The following is a 12,290-nucleotide window of genomic DNA, read 5'->3' as shown; positions in this document are numbered from 1 at the left end:
CCAGCCCATGGGGCCGTTTCCAGCCTCACGTCCCACGTCTGTCACCGTGGACCCTCAGGAGCCCCTCCACACCAGGACACTGGGATGGACAAACACCCAAGGCCCTGACGTCCCCGGCAGGTGCTAACCGTGTCCCCCAGCGTCAGACAGCTGCCTGTGTGCTGCCCACGGGGAACGAACCCTCGGGCAGGTTAAGCGGCAGGGTGGGCGTCTGGCCCCCGTCTGCCCGGTGCCAGGGGCCCCCCTCACCGCCTCCCGAGACCCCTGTGGGTGGCAAGTCCCATCATGTAGGCTTTTTTTCAAGATGTGTTAGAAGTTCAAAACACGTCACATCTACACCACCTTCAACTACTCACTGAGCAAACATGAAAGCCACCAAACTGAGTTTTGCCCCTGGAAGAGCCAGTGACGGAGGGGACTGCCTGTGGGGTCACTGTAACTTAGTGAAGTGACGATCGTGCAAGAACAGCTGCACTGCGCCCCCCCACCCCCCGTGTCTACAAACCAGTGGTAAAAAGCACGTCCCTTCGCCAAGTGAGTGCACGCTGCAGCTTCTGCGGAACCACGCACAGTGCCGCCGCAGGAAAGGCAGCTAGCTTGTGCGCCGAGTGCTCTTCAAAGGGCCGCACCGCGCCCTGCACATCTGCCGCTGCCCGTCACCCACTGCTCAGTCCTGGGCGCTGCCACCCTGCACCCCAGCCCACGGCTCTACCGACAGGCTGGTCAGAGTCTCAGGCCGTGAAATGCAGGCGTTTCAGCAACCCCACAGCCCTGGGACAGGAATCACACCACAGACGCAGAGAACAAGCCGCTGGCTGCTGAAACAGAGCGGGCGGGGGGGCGGGGGGGGGGGTTAGAGTGTAAAAAAATTCTTTTAGGCAAATGAAAAAAGGAAAATGCCAGGCCCCGCTGCAGGCCCTGCCCCGGTCTTCGAACAAGACACCCCATTTGATCTTCCTCTACTGGGAACTGGGTCCTCCCTCACTCCGCACCTGTGTCCACTCCTCGGCCCCCCTGGGCCTCAGCCGCATCCCGCAGTGGTTCTTTCGGCCACTTCACCCTGGTGACCCACAGCGTCCCCACTCCTCCCAACCCTCATGTCACCTCCGCCCTCCTCGCCACACACACACCCACCCCAGCTCCTTTCTCAGCCTCTGCGCTTCCCTGTCCACGTACCGCTGCAGGCTGCTGCCCCTTCCTCTCGGGGGCAGCCCGGTCTCCTTGTTCCCCTCTTTCTGTGCGGCTGCTCTCTGGGACCCTCAATTCTGCCCTGTCCCCATGTCTGGGCCAGACCCAGCTGCTGTGCATTCCCGGGTTGGAGCCGCCACAGGAAAGCTCCAGAAGCCACTGTCCAGGGCCTCCTTCCAGCCCTCAGCCGAGAGGACGCTGTCTCTGTCCGAAGGAGAAAGGCTCTCCAGGCGACATCACCCAACTTCACCTGCAAGTTCGACACACCACACGAGCCAGGTGGGGCACTCGGCCTCGGAACAGACCCCCTCTGAACACACAACGGCCGTTCTGCATGTTCAACCGTCTGGGGCGATGATGAATCCAACTTGTTCCATTTATGTTTGACTATTAGATATCGCCAAGACCTTGCTGATCAAAATTATTGTCACGTTCACTGGACATTTCAAAGCATAAACAACTGTTAACGCATTGCTTATTTTTATTTACAAATTATACTTTGGTCGCTACCTCGGCCACAAGAGCAACAACACACCCAGATGATCCTGCCCAGGCTCCAGACCAGGTGCGGAGACCGTGGGCCCTGCCCTCGGTGAGGACGTCCTCCATCCTGTCACCGAGCACGTGGAAGTGCCTCCAGGTCCACGTGAGCCTCATGCCCCACTATTCGCCCCAGGGTCCCTTCCAGCCCCAATTTCAGCTCCTCCAGTGCCAGCTGCCAGCCCAGACCTGCCTGCAAGGCCACCTTCACCTGCCCCCATTCCCAATACCTCCTGCGCCTCCAGCCACTGCAGATGCTCTGGCAAGAAAGAGCTGCATCTCTGTCCACCCAGCCTCGAATGCTTGGCCCCAAATCAAGGACCTGTGGAAATCTCTTGTTTTCTGGAAAAGCGCTGGCCCTGGCACCGCCCCCCACGCCTGCACACACGGCCTGGAGCCCGCCCACCACCACCACTACAGAACAGGCGGTGTCCAGGCCCCGCCAGACCATCTGAAATACAACAGCAACTACAGGGCCACGTCCCCACTTTTCTCTACTCCCCCCAGACTAGCACATGTAGTGTTTTAATGACACGTCGAGCCAGCCCTGACCGGGGTGGCTCCTGGGGTTGGGTGTCGTCCCAAAGCGAAAGGTCTCCAGCTCAGTTCGTGGCTGGGGCAAGACCGAGAGGCAACAGATTGACGTTTCTCTCTCATGTTGATGAGTTTCTCCCTCCCTCCCCTTCTCCCTAAAAGTAAATAAATGCCATCTTCGAAAACAAGTGAGGAACCCTACTTCCACCCTAAACCACTCCTGCTCTCTTCTAAACGCTCTGCGGTAAGTTTTTAATACCAACTACAAAACGCAAATTCATCTTGACGTTGGAACTGGAATAAAACCCTCCAGCAACGCCGCACTGGGCACACGTGAGAAGGAAGTTAAGGCTCCTGCTACTGCATCGTGGCCTGGAGTCCACGTGCTTTTAAACTTGAGTTCGATTTCTTCTTCACTTCATGAGGACTTGTAACATGAAACTGAGTTTAATCTCAAGAAAAAGAGTTTTAAGTTTGTCTACATTTAGCTAGTGCCGGCTGTCTTCCCAGTCTGCTCCGCTGACCTGCATGGCACCGCCCTACACGGAGGGTTTCACGCGGGGGTTACAGAGAGGGGAGCGCGGCCCAGTTCCCGGCCGGAGTCCCCTCACCGCCCTCCCCAGCCTGCGCCCCAGAGGCCAAGCTGTCGCGTGTCCAGCACATGCACACACACGATTTCGGCTGAATAGGAATGAAAATTTTCTTTAAAAACCTCAAAACTCTTAGAGTAAACATACAGCATCGTCTGCTGGGACATCGCCGGCGTCCTGGGTGGGGAGCCCCTTGCGCGCCCGGACACCCCAGGCCAGGCCGAGGGGCCAGGCGCCAGGACAGCTCCTGGGCGCACTGAACTCACGCTCCACGGCCCGACCCTAACGACGGAACCACCACCCGACTTTTAAGTTCTGTTAAAAGTAGCCAGTCATCCCAAGATTTTGAGGTTCGTCACGCTTGAAGGATCTCCCACGTCTAGGGTACCGAAAGTACGACCGCAGCGAAGGCGTCCCTGCAGCTCGAACACCCCACCCACCGCTCTGTCAGCGCGGAAGACCCGCGGGACGGGGGACACGCCGGCGGAGCACTGGCCCTGGCAGCGTCCCTGTCCAGGCCTCCCCCTGCGCGCCGGCAGGGACAGAAACGTGCGTGACCGCCCAGGACGCGCCAGAGGGGCCAGAAGCCCTGGGCCCGCGCGCTCGCGGCGCCCAAGCCCCCAGCCCAGCCCCGGGGCTGACGAGGCCTGGAGGCCGGAATCCTGCATCCCGATGCAACCAAGTACTGGATGTAGGTCGGGCCGCAAGTCAGAGGACGCTGCCGGGGGCAGGGGTGCAGGTCCCAGGTGTGGGTAGGACGGATGGGATCGGGGGTCGGGGTCCTGGCCTGGACCCCACTTGCAGACAGGGCCGAGGCCCGAGTCGCGGGTCGGGGTCCGGTCCCGGCCCCACTCACACACGCGGCAGCTGCAGCGGCGGCGCCCCGCGCCTCTGGAACACGCCATCCACGAACACGCCGTTCTTGCCGAGGCAGCGCAGGTAGAAGTCGCCGCCGGAGTCGGGCCCGGGCTGCGCCGAGGGCTCGGGGGCCGCCCCGCCATGGCCGCCGCCTGGGGGCGTGAAGATCTCCAGGTGGCGCCGTGAGATGAAGCTCGAGTGGCCCATGCTCACGTCCACCGAGCCCTGCGACGAGTTGCGGCCGATGGTCACCGAGCGCTTCTTCATCAGGTACTCGAACTCGCGGCCCTCGAGGCGCGCCACGGCCCAGCCGCCCGGCGGGGACCCGCCACCGGCCCCGCCGCCCCCGCCGCCGGCCCCGCCGCCCGCGGGAGGCCCGCCCGCGCCCGGGAGCGCCGCGGCCGCCGCCATGGGCCTGCGCGGGCCGGCCCTTCCGCCGCCGCCGCCACGGAGCTGAGGCCCAGCGAGGCCGCCGGCCGGCGAGCGACGAGCGGCGGCGAAGGGCGGGACACGCGCTGCGCGCTCGAGCGGCGCCGGGCCGCTGACGGACAGCCGCGCCCGCCTATCGGGGCGACGCACGGCAGTGGGGCTACCGTGGCCCGCTAATGGCGAGGCGCGCCGGCCAGCGCCTGCACGTCCAGCCGCGATGCGTGACGCTGGCGCAGCTCCGGCGGCCCAGAAATCCCGGCGCGGAGCGAGGCTGGCAGCGGAGCCACGGAGCAGCAGCGCGCGGCCCTGCGGGGCGGGGGCGGGTCAAGGTCGCCAGCGTGGGCGGGTTCGGGGCACCTGCTCTGAAGCTGGAGGCTGGACCGTCGGGTCCGCTGCGCCCCAGACGCCCGCAGACTGCCGCGCGCTGGGCCTCTGCTGTCACCGCAGAGCCTCGAGCAGCGGGGAAGAGCCTGTCGTGAACCATCCAACACCGACAGTTCCCATGTTGTCATTTTTCATCCCAGTTAAGATAATTAGCAAACGCCCAGGACATCGAGAATGTCGTGGTCTGGATGTTTCGTAATCAGTGAAAACATGTAGACGCGCGTGGGCGTCTTGGCCATGCTCTGGACCGACAGCCGGTCGGGCGCCCTTCGTGCACAACGGGGACCTTAAGTGCACAGCTCACGCTCCTTAAGGAGCGGTGCCTGTACAGGATCAGGGACACCATTCGGCGTAGGAAACAGGGACGATGGAGCGGAGGGAACGTCAGTCCCAGGAAAAGCAGCGTGAGCGCCAAGTGCATCTCCGCAAAATCTGAACCACGGTAAATCGCACCTCTCGGCCCCTGCTGAAGGAGGCACGTGGACCCTGAGGTCCCCACGAGGAACCTGTCGTGAAGACCAAGAAGAGCTGGTCCCTATCGACAAGGCTAGCCGTCATAGCAGTGCTCCGTTTGCCGATCAGTCGTGAAGAACAATTAGAACGGAAAGATATAAATTAAGTACAGAAGGAGTTCGGTGTGAGTGGAAGGACGTGAGAGGAAGCTGGGCTTAACCTGAGCGGGAGGGAGCAAACATTCCGGGCAAGACCTGAGCACAGGCCCCAGGCAGGACCCAGCCAGGGTGGCCGTCCCGTTGTTTTGTTTTGGGTTTTTTTAATTCGTTTTTGTGTGTAAAAACTCATTCTAAAGGAAATGAAAATTAATAGGTCCCTCTGAATGTAACATTTGCATGTTTTATTTGCTATAAATGTGTTTGCAGTTATAGTACAAATTCCTAAAAGATCAGACTGCTTTGAACCATAGTACGGCAGAATGTCCTAGACAGAAAAAAATACAACAGTTTCATCAAATACTCCTCTGTGTGTCGGACACACAGCCCTTACCGCTGTGGCTCAGTGGGCTGGGCATCGTCCCGCAAAGCTGGAGACCACAGGTGCGCTCCGTCGATGCTTCTCTCCCTACTTCCTTTCCCCTCTCTCTAAAAATAAGTAAATAAAATAAATAAAATCTTTTAAAAAATAAAATAAAGACAACACACAGTTGATCACAAGAAAGAGCTTAGGGTTCAGCATAACCAATGTTTCCAAGTCGCTGTTGCCAAAGGGACTGTGGAGGGCGCCGTCCCAGGCCCCGGCTTCCGGCAGAGTGCACGCCGCCCAGGACACGCACCACCCCGCCTGGCTGCCGGCAGCTCCGTTGAGATGAACATGTGGATGTCCAGAGCGCGTGTTGCCTGCCTTTCGCAAACCTACAGGAGGCTCCTAGAATCGGTCACTGCCTTTGGACAGGTTTCATCAACACAGTGTCTGCCACTGGCAGGGCTCCCGGGCCTGCAGACATAAAGAGGGTGAGCTCGCGGCACTGCACCCATGTACCTCAGGCCTATCCTTCCTGTAGACACAGGTGCCTGGATAGCAAGATGGGCAGTGCCAAGCCCTTTGCAGGTAGAAGTGGTAAGGACCTCACGGTCCTTAGAAGCAGGGAGCACCGAGGGCCGGGACAGTCAGAGAGGCTGCAGAGCAGAGGCAGGGCTTGCACTCTGCCTCCCATCCGTGCTGAGTCCACTGCAAGCATCCGCGGTATGCCAGGCACAGGCCAGGGGGGACGCACAGCCATGAGCAACCCAGGCAGCCATGTTCCACCCATGTGGAGTCACCATGTGTGAAGGGAGACCAGCAGGAAGCCAGCCCGTGGCCTGGGGTCACTGAAGGAAAAAACAGCCCCAGCAGATGCTCGGGAGGGAGGGAGGTGCGTTGCGGCCCTTCCCGCCAGGGAGCTGCAGACAGACATGTGGAAGAGACCCCAAACCCGAGTTTCACCAAGGTGGGCTGTTTCTTCCAGGCCGTGTGTATGGCGCACCTGGTACATTCTGAACACACAGGTGCAGGAAGAGAGCGGGGAGCCTGACCTGGGTGCCCGCCTCGGGGCTTAACTGGTCAGAGGACCCAGAGCCCATGCGAAATAAATATGCAGCTGCGAGGCGGGGTGAGGGGACCAGACACGGAGGAAGGCCAGCAGAGGAGGAGGCGCAGAGACCTCTGGGCCAAGAGCGAGGACACTGGCCCTGAGGCGGGATACCCTCATCCCGAGTGCCGGAGGCAGGGGAAGGCCTGTGAGCGAGGACGGGGCAGTGTTGGACAGGCCAAGGTCCCCAGGGCTTGCTGCAGCCCGAGCTCCGCGTTTACTGAAGTGAGAAACTGCTGGGCAGTCAAAGCAAGGAGGAACACAATCTGATTTAACTTTCTAAAAGATGAACCTGTTCTGTTGGCTGTGGGGGACAAAACTGAAAAGAGCGAAACCGTTAGTGTAGCCTGTCATCACTCAGGCTTCAGAAAAGGGTAGCTGGACCCACCGTCCCCAAAGCATTTTGCATTGGTACCCAATAAACTAATTTTATGAACACTTGTAAGCCCCACCCCCATGTAAGATAATAGCAAAATTTTCCACCATGTTTAAATTGTTGCAATGGATATAATTTCCCAAATATTATAAATATTGATTTTTAAAATAAAACCATGACATCAGTCCTTAAACACATCCACTGCAGCCACTCTGATACTCTGATGTGAAACCCATTGTCATGTGTTTCACAGACACACACACAATCTCACAGCTAACAGCCAGTTCCATTCAATCCTTCTCTCCTGAACTCATTTCCATTCCAATTCCCCCCCAATTTTCTTCTAAATACAGTACGTATTATGCTTGAACGATCTTTCTTTCTCTCTCTCTTTCTTTCTTTCTTTATTTTTAGAGACAGGTGAAGGGAGGGATAAAGAGGGAGAGATACATCAATCGGTTGCCTCTTGCTCACCCCAGATGGGGACCTGGCCCGCAACCCAGGCTTGTGCCCTGACTGAGAATCAAACCAGCGACCTTTCAGTTTGCACGCTGGCACTCAGTCCACTGAACCACACCAGCCAGGGCTATGCTTGAACATAATTGATTGATGACTCTATTATTTATCCCTGGAGAGAGGGAGAGAGAGATTTAATTTGCAGTTTCCTGTAAACGTAAGTTTCTTGTTAAAAACATTTCCCTTCAGTTGAATTAGCATTACAACTACTATTAACACATAATTGATCAAGGCAATATAAATATATGCAAGTTTTGATTAAGACTAAAACACTGAATTATACTGGAGACTTATCTCTCAATGTCCGGGGCTTTGTATTTTCCCTGTTGACACTTATTTCCTATATCCAGTGATGAGGCAGGGTACAGGGTCAATATTATCTCTATTCTTTCCTAAACGTAAACACATAAATAATCAGAACTAGAGGAAGTTTTAGTACAGCGACCTGACCCTGGCCGTTGTTGACCTCTCTGGTGTCAGGTGTCACGGGAGAGCCGTGTCAGACTACAGAGGTCCCTCAGCATGGGGACTCGCAGGAGCAAAGGGAAGAGGTCCTGGCGCAACCCAGGCCACCTGTTGAGACACCAGAAGGCCACACCCCAGGGGTGAGGGCTGCACACCAGGAGTAAAGAAAAAACTAAAATGCAGAGATGAAGAACTCTTTGAATTTGCTGATTGCCAGATTGGATGCAGCTGACGACATCCCAACAGCAGCTGTCCCAGCTGAGAGAGGGGCTGTCCCTCGAAGGCTGGTCAGATGGGAGCACTCATGGAGGACCACACTCCCCATGGCCAACATCTGTCTCGTGGAAGAGTTTCTCAGGACGCGCGCATAGTCAGGCCACACACCTGCAGCAGCACCACTGGTGAGCGCCAAATTTGAGGTCGCGTCTTTGCAGCCCGACATGTCAGATCAAGTCTTGGTATATCTGAAGGACCTTGTCCTGACCAAGTCTGGAAGTTTCCAGGGAAATAGCATTCAATTGGGTAGTGACACAGCACCAGGGCCTGGAAAAAAAGTGTGTTTTAGTGACAACATTCCTTCGCACACTTGCCAGCAGGCCAGTGCCTGGGGAGTGTGGTTATGTTCTTGCCCACTCGCGAGGCTGAGTGCTACACAGACACCATTTCAAGTGCGTTTGCGTTGCGCTTGTGTTTGCCTGAAAGCCACACTGTGCGTGCCACCCTTTTTCAATGACTGATTACACCAAAATTCAAACACTACTGGCAGGAAATATCTTGTTGGAAGAAAAAGAATGGAAAGATGTAGAAACTTCAAAATATCAAAAGTATATCAGAATGGAATTAAAACCAGTTATGGTCAAAATAATGAAGGAAATGAATCGTGATTGCAAAGAAAATACGGCCGATGAAAACAACAACCCCGAGATGGGACACATTGAGAGAATCAGGACACTCCTAAACAGGAAGCAAGAAAGCAGAAGGAAAAGCAAAGCAGAAGGAAGACGGTGGTAACACAGGACGCATCGGTGGAGCCAGACGGGGGGGCTTGGGCGTCTGTTGACTTTGTCGACCACTGCGGCTTCACCACGCCGGTTCCCAAGGGTGACAGTCCCCCCAACAGTGTTTAGCGAAAAATTCGTTTGATCAAAATTGTGATCCCAGGCACAGAGGAATCAACGAAAACACACAAGGGGATGCTTCTCAAAACATTTTGAAAGAATTTTTTTTTTTTAGCAGGGAAACTGCCAGATGAGGTTGATCAGCCTCGTCCAAGAGTAAAGGTTGCCTGTGTTGTTTCACTTGTATTCGGTTTCCAACAAGACGGACGTCGCCTACAGCAGACAGACCTTCCGATCAGCATCTTTAGGACCCTGGCAAGTCGTGAAGTCTCCATGCAGCATGTGACATGGCCGCCTAGACACAAACATGCCACGAACACACACCAGCTCCTGCGCAAAGGGTGATGCAACAGGGAGGGCGAGGGAATCCCAGGCCCAGAGAGCGGCTCCGTGTTCCCCGGAATTGACCCGAAAGGCTGCTGTTGCCTGTGCGGGAAGCTCGGAGGCCACGGCGGCCGGTCGTCAGACTAAGTCCTGCGTCCAGACACCCGAAGCGCCTGAAACCCTTCAGCTCTTACAGGAGTGGTTTGGCCAAACCTGACAGCAGCCATGAAGGACTGCCAAGCGGCCAGCCTTTTCTAAAGTCTTAATAAAAATCAAAATTTGATTAGCCCTGCAGAGACTGAATTATTTAATTACAGTTCGTGCTGTAAAAAGTTCTACCAAATCATTGCCATATCAAAGTCTGCATTCCAGAAATTAGGAAAAAGGATATTACAGATGTGCCTGGCAGTTGAGTGAAATACTTTATTAGTACGAAGTATGTGGCCTTGATCTGCTCTGTAGAATTCGCTGTTTGTTACTACCTTTCTTAGTCTAATCAACATTCACCTTCGTATCTAATTCTGTATTTTCTCTTTAAAAGGGTGCTCCCAAACGCACGAGTCTGAGGCCCCTCACCCCCGAACCAGACCATGGGCGTGCGGCGACAGAGCGCGGGACAGAACGCGAAGAGGACATTGGGGGGAGCCCCAGCTCCTGGGCTCCTGGGCACCCGGACCGCATCTGGGGAGGGCGGGGCAGGACAGGGCACTGCGGGTACGCGGCCCTGCTGAAGTCGGGGTGTAAACCAGCAAGGCCCACAGTCCGCGGACACCCGCAGGCCCCAACCCCGACCCAGCTCCTTCCTGGGAACGCGCCCACTCTCTACCCACTCCTCCGAGCTGGTAGCTGCGCACACGGGAACGTGCGCGCTGGGGGGGGGGGGGGGGGGGCGGGGCGGCAGCGCGCAGACACTGCGAAACGGACGTACGCTGGAGCACGTGACCCCGACCCCCGGCTGGCGCCTAGCGCATGCAGAGCCGCTCCGTCGGTCCTGCGGGAGGCACTGGCTCTTGCGCCTGGTCCCAGCACCCGTCATGCCGCCCGCTTTCTTCTTCACGGGCACGCGGGGTACAGGGGGTGCTGTGCCTGCAGCCCGAACCAAGGCGCAGGGGTGCGGGGGGACTAAAACGGGGGCCCTATCTGCCAGTCTGACTAGCGTGAAGCTGAAAGTCGGGGCGCCTTATCATACCCTTGGCAGCAGCTGTCCGGAGCGGGAGGAAGGCTCTTCGCTCCGCGCCGTAGTCTCGCTGCTGCGACGCCTCTAGGCCCGTCCTGGGGAGCACACTGCTTGCGGCTCACCTTCCCAGGGCAGCGGCCTCCGAGGGCGAGGGCCTGGGAGGAAACGCATCTTCCCCAGCAGAGGCCCGCGGCGCTGGTGCATGCGCGGCACTGGCTGCGGGTCCTAAAGTCGGCAAATGACGCCAGGGCTGGCCCCGCGGGCCTCCCGCAGAGAGAGAATCAGTGGGGCCACCCGCTATCGGGCGCCTGGTGCCCCCTCTCCCCCAACCAGAATTGGGGTTCGCTGTTGGCCATGGAAACGAGTAAGCGGGAGTCACAGCCAGGGCTGGCTTGGTGGGAAAAGGAGTCTGTGTGGTCCAGCCTGAGCCCAGCTGCCTTTCCTGTGCCCATGGCCACTTAGCCCCATTTGGGTCCGAGGGCTAAGCCAGCATCAGGAGGGCGGCTGGAGAGAGGGTCCCCTAGGTCTCTGTCGGCTACTTTGTGCGTGAGTGATCCTTCCCACGCTGGAGACGTGTGATGTGCTTGCACACGGGACATGAGTCTCAAGTTCTGGCTGCTCCAAGGTGTCCGTCATATGCCTCACTGGTCGGGCTCTTTGACACCCGGATTGTCCAGCCGGGTTTTATGGCGCCCCCTGCACTGGGGCATGAGTGAAATGGGCCGATCGCAGGGCTCCCACTGCCTTCTCCCTGGGGCCACCTTCTCGCCTGGGCGAAGCTGAGCGCTCACCGGGCTTAGACAGCACCCCTCGCCCCTGTTGGGGGGAGTCAGGCCCGCAGTACAGCCCTGGGGTGCGTTTCAGAGTGCCTAACCCCCCATGGCAACCGCCGGTTGGTCTGGAAGTTCAGCCAGGGGCTGCCCACCGTGCCCTGCTGGGCGAGTCACTAAGGCCACAGGAACCCCTGCCAGCTGGCTGTGCCCAGGCCTCCACTTTAGGTGTGCCCTTGCCCTCCCCTCCCCTCCACGCCCTTGGTGGTTGTGCGCCTGGGGTTAAAGTTGTCTCCGTGGGTCCACCTGCATGTCCCGTTTGCCCACCTGCATGTCCCGTTTGCCCTCCAGACCCACCTCTACCTTTCTCTTCCTTAAAACCAACAGGAAGCTGGAGGGCAAAAGAGCTGAGGGGCAGCCTGGAACAGAGGCACCAGCAAGGAGTGGAGCGGCAGAAGGGAGGAGGACGGCTCTCCTCGGCAATGTCCTGCCTGGGGTCCCCCACGCCACTGTGGGAGGCCCCAGCTCCTGCTGGTGCCCACACCACCAGCTTCAGATGTCACAGGGTCCAGGCACTGCCCAGGCCCTGGGGTCCTGACCACTCAGTGCTCTGGCTCGTGCTGGCTCCCTGTAGCCCTGCTCCTGAATGCAGCTCACTCAGTTCCTTGTGGTCGTGCCATCCGAGTGTCCGGGCGGGTCCCGACTGTTGGGCCCCAGAAGCTTCCCTCTGCTGCTTCCTCCTGGTGCGTGTGTCGGTGTGAGAGACTCAGACCCTGCAGACAATTCCAAGGACACTGTGTGCACGGAAAGGCTCAACAGGAATTCAAACACTTTTTTCCTCAAAGGATTTATATCCGGAATGTTTTGGGGGAAACAGTTTGTCTTTTTGAAAGTACAGTTTTTCAAGTTAAAAACCTGAAAAGCATGGCTTCTTAACA

The 12,290-nt window shown here is 57.7% G+C and overlaps 1 protein-coding gene across 2 annotated transcripts in view; it reads right to left on the bottom strand.

Moving 5' to 3' along the window:
* The window catches only part of FOXK2 (forkhead box K2), a 32,029-nt gene extending 27,818 nt beyond the window's left edge, over positions 1 to 4,211 (bottom strand). The window contains exon 1 of one of the 2 annotated variants that reach the window (XM_053910772.1): positions 3,709 to 4,211. In XM_053910772.1, coding sequence (XP_053766747.1) covers positions 3,709 to 4,121 — 413 coding nt within the window. In that variant the 5' untranslated portion in view covers positions 4,122 to 4,211. The remainder of the gene's footprint in view (positions 1 to 3,708) is intronic. The other variant, XM_024553814.3, reaches the window with a different exon arrangement.
* Positions 4,212 to 12,290: the final 8,079 nt, after the last annotated feature.

The sequence above is a fragment of the Desmodus rotundus genome, chromosome 9 (assembly GCF_022682495.2).
Source record: "Desmodus rotundus isolate HL8 chromosome 9, HLdesRot8A.1, whole genome shotgun sequence".
NCBI lineage: Eukaryota > Metazoa > Chordata > Mammalia > Chiroptera > Phyllostomidae > Desmodus > Desmodus rotundus.
Note: the sequence above shows the minus strand (reverse complement) of the source record. Positions and strands in the feature narration are given on the sequence as shown.